This window comes from Parasteatoda tepidariorum, chromosome X1 (assembly GCF_043381705.1).
Source record: "Parasteatoda tepidariorum isolate YZ-2023 chromosome X1, CAS_Ptep_4.0, whole genome shotgun sequence".
NCBI lineage: Eukaryota > Metazoa > Arthropoda > Arachnida > Araneae > Theridiidae > Parasteatoda > Parasteatoda tepidariorum.
This window is the reverse complement of record NC_092214.1, coordinates 7237141-7265043: the sequence shown is the minus strand read 5'-3', so window position 1 is coordinate 7265043 and position 27903 is coordinate 7237141. Positions and strand designations below refer to the sequence as shown.

The 27903-nt window shown below is 27.4% G+C and overlaps 1 protein-coding gene across 2 annotated transcripts in view; it reads left to right on the top strand.

Moving 5' to 3' along the window:
• Positions 1-26544, top strand: part of LOC107446430 (tetratricopeptide repeat protein 38) — a 58154-nt gene extending 31610 nt beyond the window's left edge. For both annotated transcript variants that reach the window (XM_016061070.3, XM_043041394.2), the window contains exons 9-13: positions 380-497; positions 4331-4496; positions 12949-13105; positions 16714-16787; positions 24019-26544. In XM_016061070.3, the coding sequence (XP_015916556.1) occupies positions 380-497; positions 4331-4496; positions 12949-13105; positions 16714-16787; positions 24019-24073 (570 nt within the window). In that variant the 3' untranslated portion in view covers positions 24074-26544. The remainder of the gene's footprint in view (positions 1-379; positions 498-4330; positions 4497-12948; positions 13106-16713; positions 16788-24018) is intronic.
• The last annotated feature ends 1359 nt before the right edge of the window (positions 26545-27903 follow it).

Below are 27903 nucleotides of genomic sequence, written 5' to 3'. Positions count from 1 at the left end.
CTAGTTTTTTTTGCATTAAATTGAAAATTTTATATTAAAAAATTTTTTGAAACTGAAGTTTTAGTCATTGAGGTTTGACTGTGTCATAAAAACATTTACCTAACAGTTGTATATTTAAATTGGGTAAAATCAATTCATTTACTCAGAGTGTGATGCTCGAGCCAGATGCAATGTTTATGATGAATTTTGTGTGGCCTTTACCCTCAAAGTTACAATTTTTGTTAAAGCTTAAATTATGTATGTATCTACATTTTTTAAAATTTTGTTTCCCTTTTCTCTCTTTTTGGTTATTATTTTTTATTGTTAAATAGCACTTATTTAAAGAGTTTTATTTTTCTGTATAATATTTTGGTAAAAAAAATGGTATTTATACTTGTAGGGGGAAAGTGAAGCTGCTTTAGATATATTTGATTCAGAAGTTAGTGATAGAATGAAATCTGGTGCCATGTTAGACATAGTAGATTCCACTTCATTGCTTTATCGTCTTGAATTAGCAGGTTGTTGCATCTTTTGTATTTTTTAAATTCGTTTTGCATTTTTAGAGACTCATTATCTTTTGTGTTTTGAATATTGGGTAGATAGAGATTACATAAACATTTAACAGTAATTGCAAATTGCATGATGTGTTATGCTCTGAATTTTCAGTATGATTTTGTATGTGTAATGAACTGTTGAATAATTGCAATTTTGTTTGTCAAGCAGAACAAAATATGAAATCATGTAAGCTACTATGTATGGCTACAACATTATTTGTGTCTTGTTGTTGCACTTACATTATTTTTTATGATAAATACGAAAAATCTACTAGTTTATGTATTCATATTTTGTCCCTTGCATTTTAGTCCTTTCCCATTTCTGCCACATTACTAATTCAAATAATCTTCATTAGGTATAGACATTCCATATCATTTCTTACTTTTTGTTACAGTGGTTATATATTAGAATGACTTAAACATTTAAAAAATATATTGTAAAAAAATAGTCATTTCAGTTTTGATTTTAGTGATGAGATCCTTCTTTAGAGGAACGACACAGGATTTTGCCTGTACTAATTTAATTTGAAGTTCATTTTCGCATTCAATTCACAAAAACAAACCACACAAATTCACAAAAACTAAAGGCTTTTCTACTAACATCTCTAAACATATGAGTAGTTGTAGTTGATTTAGTAATTGATCCCCGAAAATAATGCTGAATTTGAATTAATTTCAAAAATCCTAAGCTAGATAGCCAATTTTTAATTTATCCACTATTTCAGATGTCAGTTTATGATCCCATCCTAGTCTATAATTTTCCCATGCTCTAAGCATTAGTAGTTTTGTAATGATCGTCACCAATGTAGTGAAGCCAATTGTATAATATTTTTGGCAAGAGTTGCGAAAGTTACTGTTTGTACAGCTATTGTTGTTATTAGTTATTGTTCTGTCAACTTTTAAGAAGGCCTAAAACACCCGACGTATTTTAGTTGTTAAACCAGATTCCTTAAAGACAGCACTGTGTGGAAGATATCTGCATTTTATGTTAGAGAAATTCCAGTTTTCTAGGGTCCAATCAATATGGTTGTGAGCCTAGGAAGGATAGGGGACGTGATGTCATGGTGTTAGTAAAGCGCTGCACTGTTCTATTGGACACGTCCCTGTCCCACCACCCATTTTTGCTTGCAGTTATTTGTTACTTGCCTGTTAATACTGTCAATTCTACGCACAAATCAATGGTTTCGGTCATTAAGTGCAGGCGATCGGCCACCACATTTTCCATGGTAGAAGGTAACACCAGAAATTTGGTATACTCGGCACACTCTTTACACAATAGATCCAGGAATGTCAAATTTCCTCAATATTTCCGAAATTAAATGTCACACGCATTTAGCTCCAACTACGATTCCATGTTCAAAATCTATTAATTGTCGTCTTGTGGTCATAATTACATCAGAAACATTCTCAGATAAATAACTCGGACAGAAGTCCTGTAACTGCACTACCCATATATACATTTTGTATGCGATACTACTGCCATCTGTATATTTGCATATTGCCTCAGTATATATAGGTATTAATATATATATATATACACACACAGTAGGGAACCGATTATCCGGAACGATCGGGAACATTGCTATTTCGGATAACTGATTTTTCCGGTTTTCTGAATCGCTACAAAAAGCAGTTTTTTTATTGTTAAGCCCCAAAAAAAAACATTTTTTTTGTGGAAATAATCTTAAAAGGAAGAAAAAAAGATGAAGGAATACACTAATGATTATTTCCAAAATGATGGTAAGGTAAACATCTTTCAAAAAAAAAAGAAAAATCCTAAAATCTTATGAGGAAAAAAACATTTTTAAAAAAAAATGGCAAAATGTGTCGAATTTCGTTCCGGTTTTTTGGTTTTCCGGTTTTCTGATTTCCGGATAACGGGTTCTGTACTGTATATGTATATATATATATATGGGTGATTCTCATGAAACATGAAATTTACTGTCCCTTGCTCCAAGATCTAATACTGTATTACTAAAAGAACTTTTTTTAAAAAAAAATTAATAAATAGCATTGCTGTTAGCATTTTAAAATGATTTTGCACTAGCATTGACTGTTTTGTATACTGAAAAAATTTAATTGAATATCAAAATGTCATTTTCCTGGCATGTCCCAAACAATATTTCCAATAATAACTGGCTTCAAAACTTCCCATGCATTTTTCAAAATCTAATTATTTTTTATCTTATCCTATGTAAGCATTTCTAGAATATATGCAGAGGGTATTGTTTACTAAAACTTTGTTTAAATTTTTTTTTTCTGTCAATAATTTGTTTGTCCCATGAAAATCTGTCATTTTCCTGGCTACTTTTATTTAGTGATTTATAACCAAAATAGATAGCGCCAGGAATCAATATGTTATGTTAATAAATTGATTAGGTACCCTCCTATCTGAACATGTCTTGTTGCATGAATAAAGAACCAATTTTCTGGCTCAAAATCTATTTCAAAAATTTTTTCAAGGTGAGTAGGTTTTTATGCTGTCATTTTCCTGGCTTCTTGAAATCATTAATAACAAAAACTACATAGATTTATCTGAATTATTTTAAGAAATACTGTTGTTTTCTGCAGAATATAAACGTCTTCGGCCAAAATACTAAATTAAAGTAAAGTTATATGCTATAAAATGGCGAATTTGTCATTATCCTGGCTGTCATTTTCCTGGCTTATGAATGCCACTACATTGAAGTGTTACCAGAAATTCTTTTTTAATGGTTAATACAGTAAAGAGGGAAAGCAAATATTAACCTGATACCAAGTTTATGCATGATTGTAATATGCTTGGATGTAAACAAAGTTATTTATTTATTTAATGATTGATTATTATACACAATTTTATTCTGTACATATCAGCAACAAAATTTTTTTTTGTTTCTTTCTTCAGTGGATCAAAAGAATTAATTTAAGCAATTTATGGTCCATCTAACATAAAGGCTTAAGTTGAGTTACTTACTATTAACTTAAAATGACTGTTTTTTAAATTTCTAAGGTAATATGTCATTTTCCTGGCATTCAAGATTTGGTGAATTTATATATTTTTTTTCTCGAGCAAATGTCAATAAACTACACGGCTGTCTATAAGATATTAATAAGTGTAGCTAAAAAAGTATACAAAAAAAAATTTAGATTATTTTGAAGACTTTAAATTTGAAAAAAATTTTTGGTCCGAATTGTCATGTTTTGTGAGAATCACCCATATATGAATTATTATTGATTAGAATTCCAATAATATGCAAAGCTTGAAATTTAATCATAAGTATGAGTTTTCTTCTGCCATAATCATTAAACTCTGTTCTTCATATACCAAACTTGATTTCTGGGATTCGTTCCGTGTTTTGAAAAATTATAATAATTTAGTTACTGGTCTTTTTAGTATCCCACAATTTCTCAGTATTTGAAAATCTATTCTAATTTAATCTTTTTCATAATGGGATTCCCATCAAACCTCCTCTTACCTGTTTCTTATTTCTCTTCTTTTGTTACCTGTTCAAACTTGTTCCTCTGTTCCTATTGGTTAAATCACTTTGCTCATGTTTGTTTGTTTCTTTCTGTTTAATGTTTAGACTCTGTAGAAGATTCGTGTTTATAGAAGCTAAACTATGGGGGGTATGTCATTTGTGCTTTATCCAATTTTCTTTTGCTTTGTGTTTACAGATGTTTTAAAAACAGTGGTAGTGATTAAAAATAAAAATCTGTGGAAAAGGAATGCTATTAGGGTTATGATTTGTCATCGTAAAGAAAACACACTTTTAAGTAAAAATATTAATTTTAAAGTGAAAAATGTTAATTTTATTTAGGTGTGAATGTTGGAGAACGGTGGAAGGAAGTTTTTGATATTTGTCGTCCACATTTTGATGATCATATTTTGGCTTTTAATGATATCCATTTATTATTATCCAGTATTGGAACTAAAAACAAAGATGCCACCAATTATTTATTGACATCACTACAAGAATTTATCAAGTAAGTATACATATATTATGTATACTGTTAATTTTTTATTATCTAAATCTAACCTGTTGACAATTGTTCTAAGTTCATACCTTTTCTTCTTTTACTTCTATAGATGAACATCAAATCAACCTTTATAAATTTTTGTAATGATTGCATTACCATAGTAATCCACTAAGTTATTGCACCTCTTATGTGGCCAACTTACACAAGTTTCTCTGTATATAGAGTCACTATCGTTTTCAAATAATATTTTTTCTATGAGTCAACATTTAAATTTACAGAAAGATGAATCTCCTATATCTTAAAACAGGGTTCCCACGCTCCTTAAAAGTCCTTAAAAATTGCTTAGTTTTTATTTTGAAAATTAAGGGCCCTTAAAAGTACTTAATTTTAATTCAAGGTTCTTAAAAGTCCTTAATTTCTAGTATCACTAGTTGGTTGGAACAATTTTTTTATCTTAGGAAAATATCCACAGTTAAAAAGTACGACTTTCGCCTAGAATGAGATCCTGCATCGAGGGTAGAACATTTGAATGCATGTGAGGGTAGGGGTTACAAGCAAGTAGAAGAAAACACGCTCTTATTGTTTTTATTTTATTATCAATTTTTTTCATTAAAATATTTTTTCTTTCTGGATCATTCTGAAAGAAAAAAATTTAGTGTGGGGAGAGGGGAGCGTGATACTGCAGGTGGGTAGAGGTCTTGACTTATTTTTAGACAGTACTTAGATACTTTATCAGCTGAAGACCTGCATTGACCTTCTTCATCCATAGGATTCGAGAAATTCAATTCTTCTGATAGCACACGTGGTAGCTTTGATACTTCATTCAAATGTGAAATTGTTAGAAATGCCAGGAAAGTGTGTTTTTAATAATTTATGGGCACTTGATGAAAAATATAAGGAATGGCTAACAGCATCTAGTGATCGTCGCAAGGCAAAGTGTATTTTTTCATTGTGTCATATTTTCTTCTGAAGTTCAATTTTATAAATGACTCCATTTTTTAATATTAAGGATATTACGAATATTCGGCGAAGTATAATTTTAATCAGGAAAGTCATTTTTGTCATTTTATCATTGACACTTTTTGTTTTGAAAAGAGTGAAATGTTTGTTTTCTTTTTTCACTTTTGCTGGTTTTTTTTTAAAGCATGGCATTTTAACAGCGTTTGTGATATATTTTATCACCACTTTTTCTTTTAAAGTTGTACAGATAATTGGATAACCAGTAAAATAGAAAATTGATCTTCTACGTTGCAAGTTTTGTTTTAAGAATTTAGGAAAATTTTCTGTTTCTCTTTTGCTTTTTTGATTAATTGTGTTTTTTTTTATTTTGATAGCATATTTTAAAGACCCTTATTTTTCTTAATTTTTTCTAAAGATCTGGTTGTGAGAAACACTCAAAGCGTAATCTGCAACGTTAAATTTTTCTTATAAAAAATGAGAACGATTTTTTGCTTTTATTTCTGTTTGGCTTCCCCATTTTTTTAAAAAAAAACCCCAACAAAAACACTTGTTTTTGTTATGATGCAGCAATTTTAACGATCACTACTCTTAGACATTTTTAAATCGATGTATCGCGAATTATTGACTTAACACACATATCGGCAGGGCAATAAGATAACTTTTATTCTAGGCGAAGCATCAGGAATCTGATTTAAGACAATGCTCGTGGTTTAACGTGCGAGGATTCTTGCCTATGCTAAAGCTATCACCGCACTGACGAAGACTAGTTTGATTTCGTCNTCATTAAATTTTTGGCTACAAAGAAGATTTTCTTTTTGTGATATTGAATAACCAAGAGTGAGGATCAGAGTTGAAATATAGAATGTGATGCATAGTTACTTTCTCCACCATTTTTGACCTTTGGATTTTACGTTTCTTGAAGATTATTTTCAGCGGAAAGTTATTTTGCTATTGCTGTGCGTTTTATTTCGACGGGATGTAGCATTTCAAGTAAATTATTTTCAGTGAGACTTTTGCTACTTAGCGATCGTTGTGCATTATTTCGTCACTTTTTTTCTGTCTGGATTTAACATTGTCAGTTATTTTCAGCAGACCTACTGTTACTTGGCGATCGTTGCGCAATTGCTGTTATCTTAATTTTTCGTTCTGAACTTAATATATTAAAGAAAAGAAATCAGGAATTAAAAAAAAAGATTCTTTATTGATCTTTTTAAAAGTGATTCAATTTAATATTTTATATATTTTGCATTTAAATAATTTATACTTCGTGATAAAAAGTTTTTTTTAAATTTATTTAATTCACGTAAATATAATAATGTGATAGAATTCGATTAGTTTTTAAACCAATAAATCTTCAGTCGCTTTTAGTTTAAAAAAATTTAAAACAAGGCTACATTTAATTAATTTACTTTTATTTTTGAGGAAATTAAAACAGAGTTTGCGTCCTTTCTTTTCTTTTTTCTTAATTTGGCTGTTAGTTAAAATTACTAATTTTTTAAAAATTAAATAAAAAGTTAAGCAATGTTTTAACGCTTTTCAATAATTTGACAATAGTGCTCTTAAGTATAGAATATTATTTTTATTTTTTTAAAAATTCCTTCAATACTTGTTCGTTTAATAATTTGTTAGATAGTCAGTATTATTTTTAAACATTTAAATTAGTCTATTTCATTTTCAAATAGGAAAGTAATATTAAATAAATAAAGAAACTTACATGTATTTTTACATTAAAACCGTTTGACCATTAGTCAATACAACTTTATTATTTTAAATAAGTAATTAACAAAAGCCTAACGATGTTTAAAACGCATATTTTTTTTCAACAAATAATTTAAAACAAATTTTTTTAAGTGAACATTTCTTTTTTTTTTTTTTAATTTGTAATGTATGTAAAATATTTTGTAACAGTTTTATTACTATTTTTAAAAAATCTAAGTAATTTTAAAAAAATTTAAAATAAGCTTGTGTTTGTTTTTACTTAAGACTAGTCAATCTTTAAGACAGTCTTAAGTCAATTCATCTTTATTTTAATTGAAAAAATTAAGCAATGCTATTGATGATATAGAAGCAATTTTTTTTAGAATTAACATTTTCTTTTGTTATAGATTTATTTCTTATATTTATTTTTGATTGATTTAAAGATTTCTGATTGATAAATTTCAAATGTATGTTAAATTGCGATACATCGCAAAGTCTGACTGACGATCTATCACGCTATAAAAATTTTTATAACGCCCTGGCCTATTTTTATATAAACAATAATGATTCTTGAGGATTTTTTGAAAAAATTTTTATTTGATCACTGGGTAGGCGGTCACTATTCGACCACTAGATCACTATTCATTATTCCCTATTTTGTAATAATAGTAATATATATATATAATCCATATTTGCATCCAATTTTCATTACCTTTTGATTTTTTTGACAAATTATTGTTTTATAATTTCAGACAATACTTTAATTATTACAAACAAATTTTTTTTTTATCGTTGATTATTTTAGTTCCTTCAATATCTATACAAGACACAATACTTTTTAATTGAATAAATTCTAATTCCTCAAAGGTGCAGTATTGCTTATCAGTGTAAGCATACAATTTTTTATAACTAAAAGCAGACTATTTTATAAAGATTTTTATCTCCTTTTATAAATGATGTTTCTGATTCCACTACGTTTTGTTGTTTTTTTCCCCTTCATTCACAATAAATTTTGTACTGAATTATTTCATTATATTTTCAATTTTTAGATATGGAATTTTTTCATTTTTATTTCAATTGATCATTACATCCTGCCTTGTCCTGTGTTTTAATATTTATGTTAGCTCTTATTTTAACAATCATTTCTGTTTCTCAGTTCTTAATTTTTAAGTTTTCCTTTTACTTTATGTATTTCTTTTTTCCTGATTGTTAGGTACTAAATATATTCTGATTTTAATCATTAAATTTTTTATATTTTGTGATTTTAATAAATCTTTAGCTTATTATAATTAGGTTTTACTTAGTTGAAAATAATTGTCTTAACCTCAATAAAGTTATATTTGTTAGTTTCTTTTTGCCTTGGTTTAGTATTAGTCACTGAAAATAATATTTTTATTAATTTAATGAATTTACCATCTTAATTTATATATTTCTATCTGTTTACCCAGTTTTTTTCCATTTTAAAATAAAAAATCTTAATGCTTTGAGTTTTTCTTTATATTCTTAAAAGCTTGCGTGAGGTGATTAAATGCAATTTAATTTTAATTAAATTTAAATTGTTTGTATTAAACATTTCTTTATTTAGTTTTTTATTATGGATGACTGAGTTGAAGAAAAGCTATTCCATTTTTTAATCTATTATTATTAATCTATAATGTTTTATTTGATGATAAATTATTGATCATTATGCCATTTTTAAGGTCCTTAATTTCTAGAAAAAAAGTCCTTAATTTTTTTTGTACAAGTCCTTAAAAGTGCTTAATTTTTGCTTTGATAAAAGAGTGGGAACCCTGTAAAAATCTTAAGAGGGATTAGAGGATCTTAGATGATTTTTTTTCCAGGTATGAAAGTTGTATCTATAATTGTAAAAAGTGGTGGTAAATTTATGATTATTTATGATTTACTTGTGAAATTTTCCTTAGGTTAGCTTTATTTTTTAAAAATACATGATCAAGTTGCTTTACTTGTTAGTACCTATATTTTAAATTCTTAATGTACTGTGGTATATCTGAACAGGACCAGAGACAGGATAGGATTGGTGGGGCTCTATATACCTTCATAATGAAGCTTCTCCTTACTCTAAAAAAATTGTATAATTGCCATTAAATGAGAAACATTTTTTATGCCAAATATGTTTGAAAGAAAAACATGTTTAGCTAAGTTTTTACTATGATAGTTAATCATTTATTTTTATGTCACTTGTACTGAAACAATAGCTACAAACATACTTTTAAAACCTACTTTTTAATGACAGGAAGTTGTGCAGAAATGTTTCAGTTGCAAAAATCATTGATTAAAGTTAAGGGAAAGTTAGCTAGTTGCGAAAAAATAAGATGTTCAAATTAGAGGTTCACATTTTGCATAATGGAAAGTTCGATAAGATTCTTATAATTTGTATTAAAAATTGATCTTTTTTTCTAAGGAGGAAATTTTTTAAAAAAAATGGAAGATTAGCATTTTCATTAAATTAAAAAAAAATTATATTTTTGAAATCCCTAATAAGAAACGAAGTTGTGCTTAGTTTTAACTCTTTTTTTCTCTCTCTTTGAAATGGGCACACGATACAACTCTTCAAATTGTTAGAATAATCAAAATATCTGACATTAAAAAGTTTCTTGCTTTTTTTGTTTTACTTTCTTTTATTAAATTACAAATTTAACAAGCGAAATCTGTATATTTCAAAAATTTTTTTAAACAAATCAAAATGATAAAAAAATTAAAAAGATAATGTCAAAAGTCTTTAAAGCTTAAGTCATTAAGTCAAAGGGCATTATTATAAAAATTGTTTAAAAATTTACTAAAACAAAAAAAAGTATGTGAATGAAAAATATATGTGCATGTCATTTATCCATTTTACAGGACATTATTGAAGATCATATTTCAGTAATTTCATAAATTTAGGTTTAATAAATAATAATAAAAATAAAAACTCTGGTCCTGCACAGGTGCTTTCAAAAGAGACTCCAGGCCTCAGTAATAAGTGTGAGTTTGCATTTTCCATTTCATAAGGGTTCACCATACTCAATTTCTCTGGATTCATGTGTCCCCTTTGCAATTGTCCCTTTTGTATTAGGCCATGTACTTAAATATGTTATTGTTGATTCTGTGTTATGAATAGAATCATTATTTTCCTGCATTATGTTAGCCAATAAAAGATTTTTTAATTTAGAGTTTCTAACTATGACAGTGAGGAACAAGTGATTTACCTGTCTTGCATATGTACCTATTGCTGAAGCTTTGATTTGTTTTGTTAGTATTAATCCATTGAAATACTGGAACTTCTGGGGAAAATATGAATATTTAAAGTGAAAACAAATTTGGAAAATTGAATGACATTACGTACGAAATAGTTTTCTCTTAAAGGAATCTAATTTTTTATGCCATAATTTTCTTTTACAACTTATTCATATTTTAAATTTTAAAAGGTTTTTTATTTTATTTTGTTTTCTAGTTATTTTGTTGTATATTAGTGGCATGCTGTAACTTAGAATAAGTTTCTTTATACTGATTTTAATCTTATTTTAAAGAGCTATTAAAATAAAAAGTTTTTAGATAAAAAGAGCAAAACAATGCTTCCCTCAATAAAAAATTTTCTCAATAGCAAATAACCATGGGGTTCAAGCAACTCTCACTCTTTTGACAAACCTGTTTATTTTTAAAACACATTGTGCAGTTAAAAATTGACTGAGCCAGTTTCATTTTCATTTTAGAATTACTCATAAGGTTTGTTCTTTTTTGCCATGGAGCTTTTATAATCAATAACTTATTGGAAGTGAAATGTCCATACTTTGTTTTGATGGCAAACTTATTTCAATAAGAATACCAAAACATGAAATTTTGTTTTCAAACTAATAGTTATGTCCAAGCAAAGAAATACAAATACAGTAATGTTAATGAATGAACTCTCTACAATTTGCTCATTAAAGAGTGTAAATTGAATCTCAGTTGGTCAAAACTAATAAAAAACATAAAACCTTTTTTTAAATATCTTAACATTTTATTTTGTTAGTGATGCGTTTTTAATTTAAAAATAGATTCATCTCTTTTGAAAAGCTGCATAAAGTGTCTATTGAGATTGAATTAAATATTGAGTGTCTTTTTTAAAATAGAGTTGTGAAGTGCAATTGAAACTGAAATAAAAAGTGTAAAGTTAAATTAAAAATTCCAAGACTGACTTCAGGAGTTATTCATTAAAGTTCAAAGAAAAATCTTTTTGATATATATCATTTTGTTCTCAAAGAAAATATTCTCTGTTTGCTACTGCTAAAGTTCCTATTAATTTCCTGAGTGTAACATTTTTAAGGATTTTAGGTGTTTTTATTAAAGAGTTGATTTATTTTTATTGTAGCTAGCCCATACGTGATATTATCAGAGATTCACTTTTTTAGTTGAAAGTTATGATTGGCATAGCATCATTTGCTTAAAATGAACATTAAACTAACAAAAGTCAAAACACATGGAAATTAAAACTTTGTATTTATAAAATTTATTTTTTAATTTTAATTTCCTACTTTTTATTATAAAAGTAGTTTTACTCTACCATTAATTTTATTTTACCATCTTCTTAATTAAACAAATACTCTTTTATTTCAAATTCTTTCTTAACCCTAGATATTAGAGATATCAAAGTTGTACTGTTTTAAACTAAATTACCTTAAATAAAGGAAGCAACAATTTACCTCATAAAAAAATATGGAGATGAACTTAATGCAGTTACCATGGTGACTGCATGTCCTATTTTATATTTTTTTTTATTTTGTCTGTCCCTTTAAGTTTTAATGTACTTTGATAATTTTAAAAGTTTTTATACATATCAGAAAATACAGAAATCTTAGATATCTTTTCACCAAATACAGTAGATCACTGATTATCTGGATCAATTGGGACCAAAGTCAATCTGAATTGTAAAAAATCTAGATAATTGGGCGTCTTTGAAAGAAATGGCTATGAGTATGTTTTTAAATAACTTCCCTTTACAATTTTTCCAGGCTTAGGATTGGCAATTGTAGTAATGCCTATTGTAGCACATTACAAATGGCATGCACAATCAACGCTCTACTGTACCTAAGAAATCAGCTATACAAATGAGGGTGAATAATATATATCAAACATAATAATTTTTATTGCAGAAATATCAATGAAGGTAGTATTATTTAGTTTTCATTGCCTGACAGTAATATTTATTTTTTCATTACAAAAAATGATAATGAAGGCAATTTTGTATGAGAAAAAACATAAGAATCAAACATGACACATGATATGCAAGTTCTATAAAATTTGGTGCATAAGCTTACCCTCTAAGTTTCAGTGCATTGTCAAAAGTACCAAAAAATATAGAAATTTTCAATCTCAAATATATAAAAGATAAAGGCATTTCAACGATATATTAAAGATAAAGACATTATAAGTTAAAACAATTAAATACTGCAGACCTCCACAAACATGCATAACATTTGACAATTACAAATACATTGAAAGATATTTATGAAAATGTGTTGTATTCTTTATAAAAAAGATTTTAAATTCCAACTTTTCTTGTATTTTCAAAAGCACTTGTAGTATTTTTTTAAAAATAATATCTTCAGAATCTTTGGGAATCAATGAGTACCAGTCTGTCTGAAAAGTAAAAGTGGCTGGTGCTTATTGCTGACCACATATTACCTCTGGTTAACAACTGGCTGTTGCAAGAGTGCCTTAATTTTAGTAATTTTACATAGAAATCAACTATCATTCTTTACTCATTCTCTGCTTTGTTTTAATTATTACTTTGTAATGTTTTATTAATTCAAATTTTTTCTAGAAATGGAACTGGTGTAAATCATACAATCACTCGAGATATTGGCTATTCATTATGCGAAGCAATTGTTGCATTTGACGAAGGGAGAGTGGAAGATTGTTGTGACATTTTGTATCCGTTACGCTATAGCATTGTTCAAATAGGAGGCAGTAATGCTCAGGTAATTTTAACAGTTAAATAATTTACAAATTAAAACAAAATTTAATGCATATTCATGTGTAAAATTAATAGAATTAGTAATTTATGATTGATTTTACAAAAAGTATAAAGTCAAAGTTATTAATTGTCAACAAAGCACTGTACAACTATTCTAAATTCAACATGAAGTATACCTGTTTTCGTTTGCAAGGGTGTGATTCTGTCAAAGAAACTTGCATACAGAGGATTGTTGGCAATTTATCTGGTGCTTTTCCACAAAATAAGCCACGTTTCTTATTGAAGTTGAGTAAATTCCATAATGTATCAATTCAATGAGTAGCCACAAATATGTGGTTGATGAAATCAAATGGAAATTAAATTAGAGACAGGCTAATCACTAGGTGAAAATATTTCAGGACACTAGTTCTATATCAAGAAAACCTGGCTAAAGTTTGCCAATATCCACATTGCCAGATAAGGATTGTGTATCTGGAACTTTAGATCAATGTATTAATATAAGAATGCTTCAGCTTTCAGGTAAAAGGTATGCCAGAAGACATGTTGATTTTGCCCTGTTTACTATAGCGCATGAAAGAGTGCATTTGGCAAGGTGCCGATAACAATGTATCTTGGACCAAACTTTAGGTGTTCATCGTACTTTAGTCAAATAAGTGGGAATTTAGTTTGTACTTAAATTTTTTGTTTACCTTTATTTAAATGGACTAATCTGAATTAACAGATTAAACTCATATTCAGTAGATGTCCATTCTAACAATTAACAATTGCATACAGAATTGATGTTATAGTGAGCTTGTTGTTAACATATTTAACGTAATATTAACATATTTAATGTTAAAACATATTTAAGTTACTATTTTGATTTTTTTTAAGGAGAAAAGAACTCTAAAAGAAACTTTTTTCCTACGTATTTTAAACCAGGCTGGAAGTTTTTACAAGATGTAAGGAAAAAATGAAGTGAATTGCAATAGCTTTGGAGGCCATTCATAGCAATGAATAGTGATTTCAATAATAAGCTGTTAAGAAGGGAAATAAGGAGGCTTTGTAATTATGTGCTTAAGAAAAAGCTCATTCTTTTTGAAGTGTGCGGTAGGACTCTTAAAATTGTCAACACAAAAGTCCTAGATTCCTAGAATGTTAAAAGTGGTGGCCAAATAACGATTTAAGTTTAACTTAATTTGTTCACTTTTGCAAACTTCTTAACTTAAAAACTTCTCAGCAAAATGAATAGGTTTCATATATGTGCTTCAGTTGTTTGTATGCAGTGGTGGACAAAATCATTATAAATTAAATTTATTACATATTGAAACAAAAATATTCTGATAAATTGGAACATATTGCCAGGTATGATAAAAGTGAAATGATTCCAGAGATAGATGAAAATGTTTTCATTTTGCCCTTTTTCATATAATAATATTTATTTAAGCAGTAGAAATGTGTATTTCCCTAAAATAAATAGTGGCAGTAGCAGGAGACTAGCAAATCTCATTTCATTTTAACTAAAAAAATTTTGCATCTTTAATATTAACATTTTGATGGTGATTTGGAAATGTGTCATAATTGCGGACTTCCTGCAACATGCTGTATTAATTACTTCAAGCTTATACTGCAATTGTGAACCACTCTAAACCAGGAAACTCCTGGAAACTTTACCAGAGTAATATTTTTTTTCAGATTCTCTCACCGCTTGAACTGCAAGAGATATTTTTGATGGAAATAACAAGACGTTAACATCTATAAGCAAAAATATGATGTAAAAAATTGGAAATAAATATTTTAAGGATTATTCACCCGATCCAATTTCTTTCTGATCTTATAAGAAAGTTAACAAAGAAACCTAAATTTACACAAATAACAAAACAATTCTGTATATATATATTTTTTATCTGGGTGTCTCTTTAGTATTAGGTATTTATATCCCAGCTTAATATACTGTTAAAATATAAGCAAACATTAATGAGACTTGGGACATTAATGAGACTCTGATTTATGCATCGAACCCATAAATCACCAGAAAGGGGAAGTAAAGATCTATCAAGACCATTGAGTGACAGTTAGTGAGGTTCCTCCCTTGGAATGTAGGAAAAAGAGGGAGATTTGTTTTCAAAAGACCGCAACTGAGTCCCCTCCCCCTTCCTTTCCCATGCAGGTGGCTAGTAAAAGAGGCATTTCCTGGAACTTTTTATTGAAAGAAGAAATACTGTTAAAAAGGGTAAACGGGGCAAGCGTTAAGGTGGAGGGGGAGTCAAAATGGAAAATTTGAATTGGTCTAAAAGGATACACGTCCTTAAGAAACAAAGCATTCATTCTTCCCCATACCATGTAATATTTAGGGGGAAAAAGAAAAAATTAAGGGAACCCAAGCGTGCTCCGCCTTTATGCTTGATTGATAGCCAATGATTGGAGAGAAAACAATAATTAGTTACTTCCCACCCTCAACTTAAATGATCTCCTCTTTACACTTATTTTCTTTCACAAATAAGGAGGAAATGAATTTTTCTCCTCCACCTACCCACCTTAATGAATGACGGGAATTTCCCTTGCTTGAATCATTCTAGTTAAAAATGGATTATTATTTTCATATTTAATTTTTTTTTTCGTTTTCTATATTTTAAGCAACAATATTTTTTTTCTAATATTTCATATTTTATTGATTAGATATTCTAATACTAAAACATTATTCCCCTTAAAAATAATGTTTATTTATTTTTTGCTTCTTAGATTTAGATCATTTTAAGCTTTGTTCCAGAATGACATGAATTTCCCCTTCGTGCTTGAATCGTTCTAGTTCAAAATGGCGGATTAATATTTTCATAACTGTTAAATTTTTTTCGTTTTCCATATTTCCAGCAATAATATTTTTTTTCTAATATTTTATATTTGATTGATTATATATTCTAATGCTAAAACATCATTCCCTTTAAAAATAATGTTTATTTGTTTTTTGCTTCTTAGATTCAGATCGTTTATTAAATCATTTTAAGCTTTGTTTACCTTGGGGGTCTATTATATGGAAAAATCTATTATACGGACTTCTGGAAGTCCCTCCGATTCCGAATACACAACTTTACACTGTAGATGGTTTGGTATTTAAGGGGTTAACAGTGTTTTCATCATAGAAAAAAAATGGGTGAGAATTTCTCACCCTTTCTCANATTTGATTGATTATATATTCTAATGCTAAAACATCATTCCCTTTAAAAATAATGTTTATTTGTTTTTTGCTTCTTAGATTCAGATCGTTTATTAAATCATTTTAAGCTTTGTTTACCTTGGGGGTCTATTATATGGAAAAATCTATTATACGGACTTCTGGAAGTCCCTCCGATTCCGGATACACAACTTTACACTGTAGATGGTTTGGTATTTAAGGGGTTAATAAATATAACATACTTATTTATTTAAAACCTGTCTAAAACCAGTACAAGATCAGATTAACTTGGTTCTTCTGTAGTAATTTTATGTTGAGAAAAAATGGTTAACAAGATTTTATATTACTTTTCATTTATCTGTGTAATAAATTTTTTTATTCTTTAATCTTTTTTTAAAATACAACTAAATTTATTATTATTATCATCCAAACCATAAATGTTTTTTTTTCTTTTTTAACAGAGAGATATGTTTAACATACTCTTAATAGCTGCTGCTATGAAATCAACTTGTAAACACCACCAAAGTGTATTAAGGTAAATAAATATATTTAACAATTTGTTATTAAATTTTGTCTTAGAAATAATATAAAAAGACAGTTGTGTTTTTTTAAAAGATGTATTTATATGCATTTTATAATTTTTTTCTCTTTATTCTTTATGTTTTATCGATAATAATTTACTTAGAAGAGTATAATTTTTAAAAGAAATCAACATTTTATATTAATTTTTTTACTCTTCTTCCTATTGTTACTTTTTTAATAAAAATAAGATTGTTTTCATTCATAATTTTAAATTTTTTATTAGTTGCATTTATATTCAAATATATCATTTAATATCATTCATGGAAAATAATTTTATAAATTGAGTGAAAATTAGGAAAACTGGGATAATTCAGGGATTTTGGAAATAGTCCTAAATATCAAGGAAAAGTTAGGGAATTTAACAGTTTTTAGTCAAAATATGGAAAAGCCAGAGGTTTTGATTTAGCGATCACCAAGTGTGCAATATTTGCAGAAGTATTTTCCATGGTACACTTTTCTAACGTTAGAGCTTCATTTTCACTCATTTGGCATGCAGCCAAATTTCACATAGCTGTATCATGCCATGCCATGCCATGGTATTACGTCTTATAAACTTTCAGATGGAAAAAGGGTTACTGGTTGCTAGAATCCAGAACAGATAGATGGATCTATGTAATTCAGATGATCTATTCTAATTTTTGATTAAGAAATTTATTGGGATAAATAATGTTTTATAAATTGATGTTTTTTATTGTATGTTTGCTTAATCCTTTATCACCTAGGCTTGATAAATAAATTTAATTAAACTTGTCATGAATTTAATGTTTAATTAGACTTGTCACTTGTTTAGAATTCGTAGGAAGCATTGGGATTGCTGTTCCACATAGAAATTATGAAGCAGTACTAATATATTCTGGGGTCGATTCAGGTTTTATTTTTTAGGTCCCATTTTTGTAAAAAATGGTAATTGTTTTCAGCAAATTTTTTCATTAAGGAAGAACATTCAGTTTTAACATTCACTATTTTTTATTGACAATTCTTATATTGAATTCTTTATTGAATATTATTATTTTTCCTGACAATTCATCATAATTTTACCTAGTTTGAGGATAGCTTATCCCCAGTTACTTTTAATTTTTTGGTTCCTTTAACACTGTTTTTATGATTCCAATATCATTACTATTACTATGACGTTTGAATTTTGATTTAGAGTTATGACTTTTTGATGCATTCAATTCATGATGATTTCATCGTAATTTCCATTCGTTTGATGCCAGTTTCTTTGGCACCTTTCTCATGTTTTTTTTAAATCCATATTATTTTCTAATAATTTATATTTTTCTTTTCTAGGTTTTTCTTTTCTTTTTTTAAATTTTTTTCCAAATTCTGTTATTATTCTAATAAAATGTTGTGTAATTTATGAATCTGACAAATCAATTTTTGGCATGCTTGATTCGTGAAGATTCCATTGTAAATTTCTTTAGATTTCCAATCAATTTTTTGGCAGATAACTTTTCATTTCTTAAATTCCAATGTTTTTATCATAATATTATTACGAAGTTCAATTTTAGTTAACACTTTCTGATATATTTGATTTCTGACAATTGCATCATAATTTCACATCATTTGATGATAGATTTCCTAACTTATAATTTTTCGGGCCTTTACACTTAGTTTTTAAAATCCCAAAATTTTAAATACCATACTATTACATCAAATTTCAATTTCGAGTCATAAGTTGTTCGATTCGTGATAATTAAATCTTAATATCATAGGGGATAGTCTTTTTGGTAATTATAACTTTTTTGTCACATGGTTTTTCGAATTGTGATTTTTTTAATATGTTGTGATTACGACATTCTAATCAAAGTTAACAATCTTCGATGAATTTGAATCGAGACAATTCCATTGTAGCTTCATGTCATCGGGTGATAATCAATTTGGTATATGGTACACAGTATATGGTTTTCGGAATTTCGATATTTCTATCATGATATTACTACATATGTATTTTGAATTTGAGTTTTAACATGTTTGATTTGTGGCGATACTGTTTTAGAATCTCGTCATTTCTTGTAATTTTTTCTGAGAATTCTTCAGGGAACAATTTCGTGAAAAGGCTTTTTTCACAAATTGTAATTATGTGAATAAGCCATTTTTACTAATTAGAATTTTGTGATTTTTTTTAAAATTTAAATTATGTCACGAATCCGTTTTTTAGAATTTGAGTGTTGTCAAGAGGCTGCAAAATGACCCCAATTTCCATCTCAACCTCTGATATCTCTTCCAAAAATTTATTTTTTATAATAAATGGACAGATATAATGAGTTTTTAATGTTTTTTATTTCTCATTATTTTATTACATTTAAAGATAATGGAAGGTAATATACATAATTTGTATTTTTCCCCTTTAAATTTTTAATTGTCTTGTTTTCCCTCCTACATATGTTTATATCTTTAATTTATTTTTTATTTTATAATTGAGAGTAAAATAAATCATGTTTTTTTTCTGTTCTAGTTTTCTTTTTTTTTTCTAATTTACTCTTTAATATATTCCCTGTCAGCAAGATTTGAAGATAAAGCTTACTTTTTGTATCATTAATCATTTTACTTTTGATTTGTGTTTAATTCCTATTAATTATAACATTAATTTCATATTTTAATAACAAATTTTAAGAATACTTAACTTTTGTTTTGTAAAGACAAAAATTTATACATTAATATCTATTGATACATTACTTAAATTTTGTTTTGTGAAGACCTAATTTCTTTTCCAGATATTTCAAGGAAATAAAATTTTCTGTAATAAATTTTTACATGGACTAGTGTTAGTTTTTTAAAAATTAAATATGCAATATAATGTACAAAATACAAATATCAAATATTTTGGTTCACTGTATATTTTGACCAACACATTGTCAGTACATATTGTGATATTAGACTGGAAAGTTTTAAAAAACATATCTATTAAAGCTGGAAAAGTCAGGGACTTTTATTCTTTTATTTGAGTAGCAACCCTGGAGGTACTATTGTCCCACTCATTTAATGGATGCCGGTAGAGTGTTTCATGCAGAGTGACATCATGGGCAATGATTTTAATAATTATATATTTCAGTAATAATGAACTTGGTAATGACTAGACAGCGGATTATATGCACTAAAAAACGGACAAAATATGCATGCAAATATGCACTAAAAACTTGAATATATGCTCTTAAAACAAGAAATATGCATTTAAAATAGAAATTAAAAGTCCAACAAGGTGACAAGGGACTTTTAAAGTAGCAAAAATTTGTCAAAAAATAGATATTTTACATTTTATATTTTTGAAATTTAGGCATTTAACTGAACATTTTGAAAAAACATTTCTGGAATAAGAGCAAAATTGATGAAGTTATGGCCATTTCAGTTTTGACCACGCCCCTTTTTTTACCTTTTTTTGTCTGCAGGTAACTGTTAAAATTAGTTTAGTTTAAAATTAATTTAAAATTAGTTAAATATTTTGTTAATTTTTCAAAAAAAATTTAAAGTATATAATTATTAAACTAGTTCATTAGACAATATTTATAGGTATTTATATTAAAAACAAGAAGTATTTGTTCAGATGTAAAATTTGCAATGAAAAAGTACTAAAAGTCATTTTTTTCAAAATGTCTTTTTTGAGAAATTTACAATTTTCAAACTGTTCCAGCGTAATGAATTTTCATTCTATTGACCTGAGAATTTAATGCTATATATTTATGAATATTATTAACATTTTGTTGGAAAAGTTTTTTGAATTAAGTGAATAGTATTTTTTTTATACATGATATTTTATAGAGGTATCATGATTTTTTCCTAAAAATGTAGGTTTTTTACTGTTTTTTTAATGTTATTTGTTTCTATAATAAAAAATAAAAAAAGTACTCCCAACAATTTTTTCAATATTACCTAATATGTAATATTTTAAAAGAATTTTGTCATTTTGACAAAATTTCAGACGCGAGGAGTAATATAAAAAAACATAAAAAATTGAAAAATTTAAATTTTTTAATTTCTTAAATTTTGAAATATTTTTTTGAAATTTTGTATAAAAGTTTTTTTTAACAATATAAATTTATCCTGAAAATTTCAAGCAAATCCCTTGATAATTTCAAAAAAAAAATTTGAAAGCCCTTTGTCGTGAAAAATTTTTGAAAATTTTTTGCATACTACTACTTACTTTTTCCAACAAACACAGCTAAAGCATTTTTTTGTTAAAAGGAAGAAAATCAAAATATTTCTTACTTAAATCTACGCATTTCTGAAGAGAAAGCCTAAAACTGAAGTATGATAAATGAGAGAAGAAAAATCATCGCATTTTCCAGAAAGATTTTATTAAACTGAATCATTTTTGTTACAATACACAACTAAGTGTTTTTCCAAATTTTCAAGAGTGAATTGATGTCGTCGGTCATCAAAGATCATTTTGAAAGCAGAAAATGACCTCTCCACGTCAACCGATGTTATTGGACAAAACTTGTACAATTTCGTACTCATTGGTTTTACTTTCTCTGGAAGTTCAGTTCCGTTTACATTAAGAAAATCATTTATCTTCTTCACTGCTGCAAAACCCGAATTTTTGTTTTGAACGAACCACCATTTTTCTTTTACTTTCTTCCCAACTGAGTCTGGAAGATCATTGATGCACTGTTGAATTTTTTCAATTTTGGATATGGCCTCAGCCAGGGGAAGACCTCGTGTTTCGAGCTTTGTTATTGCTCCACTTAAGAAAGAAAAGTGAGTGTCAGTTATGGCCAAATCCTTCTGCAAGGAGATATCCTGTAGTAATTCTTTTGTGACATAAACTGAAGAAGCACAGGAGCTGTCAATTGCATCTACAACTGACTTTATTGCATCAAAATTATTAGCGTAAAAATGTGCTGCTTCAATCCATGTACCCCACCTAGTTATCACAGGCTGTGGAGGTAAGGACAAATCAGGATACATTTCTTTATACAATTTTATGCGCACAGGTGCCTTGAGGAAAACTTTCTTGATACTAGAAATTAAATCATTCACAGAGGAGAATACTTCTCGAACAGTCTCAGCCAGTCTGTGAACAGCATGAGCCAAACAAGTAATATGAAGCATTCTGGGATGAAAAATTTCCAGTGCTGCTGCGGATTTGACCATATACGGAGCGGCATCACTGACAAAAATCAAAACATCTTCAGAACCATCTCTATCAGGCCATAATAATCTGATAGAATCATTGACAAACCTTGCTATGGTTGAATGATTGACTTTTTCAAGGGCTTTGCTTGCTAGAAGATGGGTCGAGTAGGAATATTATAAATTTTTTCGCAAATAAAATGAGCAATATAGCGACCGCACTTATCTGTCGTCTCATCCACTTCAATCCATTTAGGGTCATCTCCAATATCTCGTCGAATATCACCCAGTACTTCGTTATATATTGATTGAAGGTAGTTCTTTCTTAAAGTCGATTCATCAGGAATGATCTGATCGGTACAATATTTTTTTAAAAACTGTCTTAAGTTTGGATTATTTAACTTTTTTGAAGGAATATTGCTGCTTACTAAGGCTTTGCATAAATCACTTTCCTTTTTAGCTGCTTGAACAGGAATAGTTAATAAACTTTGAACAAATCCTTTTGTATTCTGCTTTTTCTTCGCGGAGTGAGCATTAGTCTTTATATGTTGATCGATTTGGTACTTTTTTTCACAGGAAATGTGTTTTTGACAAATCACACAAAATACTATTTCCCCATCGGTCGTAAAGTCCTTCCCATAGTCCGAAATCCATGTCTTCATTAAATTTGATTTAGTCGACTTAATTTTTGGCATATTATAAAATTCAGCAGTCAAAAATCACGTTCGAAGCTTCACTAACTACGTATTCAACTGATGGATGTCGAAACTATCTATCTATCGGATGGACTATCGAAATATGTTAGAATAGCAGCTCTCTCCGAAAATGTATTCACTCCACCTTTTAACTAATCAATCACAGGAAAGGGAGGTCATTTTCTACCTACCACAGAAGCCTTATTTTTCCCACACAGATTGACAATTATTTATTCCAGGAAAAGACATCCCTTCATAGAATATCTGACCATCCCTTTCTGAGGTTTCTATGACGAATGTCTGTTTGGGTGGGCCCTTTGTACCCCCCTTCCCGACACACACCTCATTTCTACATCTTTTTCACGTGATTGCAATCACCCCCAGCAACATCAATCCAGCTGACCCTTTCAGGTGATAAAGAACGACAAAACAAAATTTAAAGCGTTCCTTATGCTAACATAAAAAGAATAGTGATATGGTTTTAGGAGGGAAAAGCCATAAAATGCTGAAAATATGGATTTATAAGAGCAAATATACCTTTTTATGCATTTATATGCACAAATGGCAAAAAGTGCTAAAATCTGGAATTGCATACGCACGTATGCAATTGCATATTATCCGCTGTCTAGTAATGACACATAATAAATACACTGAATATAACTGTGGAACAAAAATATCAAAGTAAAATGGACTAATTTATTTAAAGAAGGCATAGTCTGCTTTTACGAATATGTGGTCTTGTATTTTCAGTTTCATAAGTATAACAGTACAATCTAGTTGAGAAATAGTGGGAAAAAAACAAACATACATACTTTGACTTCAACCCTTGGATACCAAATTTTAGAATAATCAATCAGTTCAGTTAAGAATAAATCTATCTAAATTTTCAAACGTAATAAAAGAATAATAATAAAATATACTTAGGTAATTATTTCCTTTGTTTCAAATTTTTCCAATTCTTTAAAATTAAAGTTCAAATAACAAAATTTGGAATTTTAGATGAGCTTTAGTTATGACATTTACAACTTTTAATTTTTTTATTATTGAAATTTTACTCTTTTTATATTTAAACTAGTGTACAGAGTAATGCTTAAAAAGAAAATCAAAATGTTTAAGCATTTATGCTTTGCTTAATTGACATTTTTTATCCAATGACATAAAATTTCCCATTATTTGAAAATCTTTTAATGGGAAAAAAATAATGAAACAATTTTCTTAAAACTATATAATTTATTATATTTGTTTTGTGTGTGATTTTAAGAATGCATTCATAATTTATATTTATTTTTTATTGATCATTTTTTATTGTGCATAAAAAAACGCATAATATTACAGTGTAGCATAATATTACAGAGATGTTAATTATTGAATAAACTCATTTTCCAAATTTGTATCATTTCATTTTCTTATTTGTAGGCAACTATTGAGTGAGCGAACAAGATTTAAAAGCATCAGCCAAGTGCCAGATTGATCTTACCTTGATGCTTTAAATTTGTATTTTTCCATTGTGAAGTATTTTTTGTAAACATTCTTTTGTTTACATCTTTTCCTGATATGGGTAAGGGTGACAAAATTTATAAGTAAAATTATACTTATTCCAGAGTTTTAATTTATTCATTATATTTTGGGTACATAAGCCAACATATTTTACTTAGACTGACTTCATTTAAACTGTGCACAAGTTTTAAAACAATGCACTAGATGTTTGAAAAATGAGCTTTATATATTGAAAAATAACTTTATTTCCTCAAGTCATTGTTTCATACTACAAGAGTGTATCTTGTAATAGATATTTAACATTTTTATATTGATGCAATAAATATATATAACTTGTTGAAATTCCACACAATATTTACTATCAGTCTGGTTGTGAGAATTATAAAAAATAATCATGTATATTTTTTTTTGTTGTTGTAAGGCATGAAGTAATTTCAACTTATGTATTTGTTGAATTATTTTATAAAAAAAAGTCTGATTTAATTGAGTGAGTTCAATTCAGATATATTATTTTACATTAAAATTCAATTAAGTTTTGGTCAATATTATTAAATCTAGTGCAGAAATGTTCAGAAACTGAGAAAAAGTTCAAAGTCATAGTAAAATTCTTTAACATTTATTTCTGGAAAGAATATGATGTAATGATAACTATCACTACATATATTTAATTCAATTTCTGAAGGGATTTTTTTTTTTAAAATTTAAAGTGATGCTAAATTTCTTTCCCTCATAATTATAATTTTGTCACCATTATTTTATATTTAAGGACATAGTAAAGAAAAAAGTGAGTTCTTGTTTTTCAGTTTTTTTTTCTAAATTTATATTTAGCTGTTATCTATTGTAAAATATTTTAAAAAGAATTCTTCTCAAAGTTATGATAGGACACTTTAAAGTCATTATCATAAAACATTTAAATTTTTCAATTGCCAATTTACTTTGATCTTCTTTAAAGATTATTTGATTTTCAAGACATATTTTATATTTTTGTTTGTAGTGTTTCTAGATTTCATTACAAGATTTTATTTCCATGCACATGTTTTTCATGCACGACAATGAAAAGTTCAAACTTTCTCCATTCTTCAAGATGAGTTCTGGTTCTTAAATTTTTTAAGTGGATATTAGTTACAGTGTTAATCAAGACCAAAAGACACTGTACTTACAAACTTTTGCTTCAATGATTGGATTTTCAGCATTAAATATCAATCCTAATAATTCAAAAGGTCGACCTCAAGTTTACTAATTAGTTAGTGTTAACTATTATTTAACTGATAGAATCAGGCACGATGCCCTTTCTCTTTATAAACCTATGGCTTTTTTTAGGGTCTTTGGATTTTCGACAGTCAAGATATTGTATTCAGTCTGAATCTGGAAAATGTGGTCCTGATAGTTTTATCAGGAGACTGATTAAAAAAAAAAAAAAAATAGAGCTCCCTAATGTTAGTTGCACTTTTTTGCATATTTCACTATATCTCTGGAACTTTTTCATCAATTCTGAAACATTTTGCTTGCAATTATAAAATTTATTTCCCCCCGAGATAATCTTATGTAAAAAATAATTTGTATTGTTTATTTGTAATTTCAATCAACTGTACTTTAAAATAATTTAAAATTATGATGTATAGGAATTTTTGTATAATTATAAACTAAGTAATTTTAAATGACACAATACAAAACTTGAACAAAATGCTTTGATAAGTTCTTGAGAAATGAAAATTTGAAATTTTATTTCTGTTTGAAATTTTATCACTCAGAAACTATTTGACCCATTTAACTCAAATTTCATATATTGTCATTCAAAATGACGACATTGTTTCTTAAAATTAAATTTTTTTTTGGACTTTTGCCAATTAACACTAAAAAGATAAAGGATTACCCTTTGAAATCCAATCATAGAAAGAAAAGTCTTTCTGGGTGATATAATTTTTTTCTTCAGCCCAAGAAAAGTCTTTCTGGGTGATATAATTTTTTTCTTCAGCCCACTGTACTTTTTTAAAAAATATCATATGATAAAAATGTTTCATTTATGTGGTTCTAATGTCAAATAAAATTAAAAGTGGATTTTAGAAATTTTGAATTCTATGCTTGAAATAGATTTTTGAATATTTATGCTTTTTTTTCTGTTCCACAAAAAATGACCAATGTAGAAAATTTCAGGCCCAAGTACAACTGGGGCAAGTATAAAATTCAATAAATAAAATTCCTAATTAGGAGATAATTTGATTTTAACATATTTTGTATCTTTTTTTTTGTTGCCTTATCTAAATTTATATGGAAAGAAAATTTATTTTGTTTTAAAAAATTATTCTTTTGCTAAATATTTTTTTAAATCTTATCATTACATTTTCCTGAATTGTAGAGACATGACAGTTTGTATCACTAAACTTTTCATGACAGTTTGTATCTACTAAATAAATTGGTAGCAATAAAAATATTTGTTATATCTTCTCTTGACTAAACTTTCTTTATTTTGAAATTTCACCAGTACTCATATTTTATCGTACGGAAAACCGTTATACTGCTCTTACTGAGTTGGCTATCCATCTCACTGTAATTTTATATTTTTCAAAAAAGTGAAAGTTCAGAATAAATTTGGAATAAACTGGAATACATTCTTTGTAAATATAATCCTCCTTAAACTATAATTGTTTTATATAGCTTATTAAAAATGATTTTTTCATTCAACTCAATAAAACATAGATTAATATTTAAGATTATTTTAGAATTAAATCAGCATGTGCAATTGTATTTCAATACTTGCTAATAATATTATAAGTTTTAAGTAAAATATATGCTTTGTGTGTTGTTCATTTAATAAATCTTTTCTAGTTAAAATAGCTTGTTTTAATTTAAATTTTTCATATTTATCACTAATGCTCTTATGATTTGTATGAAAGCATCTTTTTCAGGATATTAAACATACTGTTTGCAGAACTTGTTTTATTTGCTATTTATTTTAAGGGAAGGGTTAATTTAAAATGCAAGTTTTAAAGTAAAGTGCAGAACAAATTAAAATGATGACTCTTTTTGCAGTCATTAAGTAAAAGTGCAGAACAAATTATGACTCTTCTAGCTGAAAAATAGAAAACTAATCATTGTGGTGAATTTTAAAAATATTTTAAATTTTTTTTTACCAAATAGAAACTATTAACTGCCTTTTTTTCATTCTATCTACTAACTAGTACTGAATTGTCTATTTTTATTCTTGAACTAACAAATAGTGTGCATTTGAATAAATTTTGATTTCGAAAATGCACTTATAGGTGTTTGTTTCTTACTTTAAGGGATTACATTTATGAATGCATTCATAATTATGTGATTATGTATGTTATTTATTTAAAATTATTGTCTTTAATAATGTATCATCAGCATATTTACATCTCATTAAACTACAAGGTTTTTAATGCAAAATATCTGTATGTGAAATAAATTGATTGAAATGTTATTTCTCAAAAAGTATTTAACAAATCTTAATTTAAAATTTAGATTTTGGCTTTTAAAATTATATAGTTTGATTTGGTGTAAAATTTTTATACATTTGTAATAATGTTTAGATAATTATTAAGTTAAACACGCAAAAAAAATGCTTTTTGCATTATTTGTAAGACAGCAAGGTTTAATAGTGTGAGTAAATTTTTAATTAATGCAATTAGCTTAAATGTCTCAAGATAATGCAAAATGTTAGAATAACTTAAAATGAGGCTCAAATTTTTAACTGCTCTCCTGGCTAAACTATTAGAGGAGCATTTTCCGAGTAAACCTCATATTTTGAGGATCAAGAGTCCAAATAGGTTCATAAAAGATATG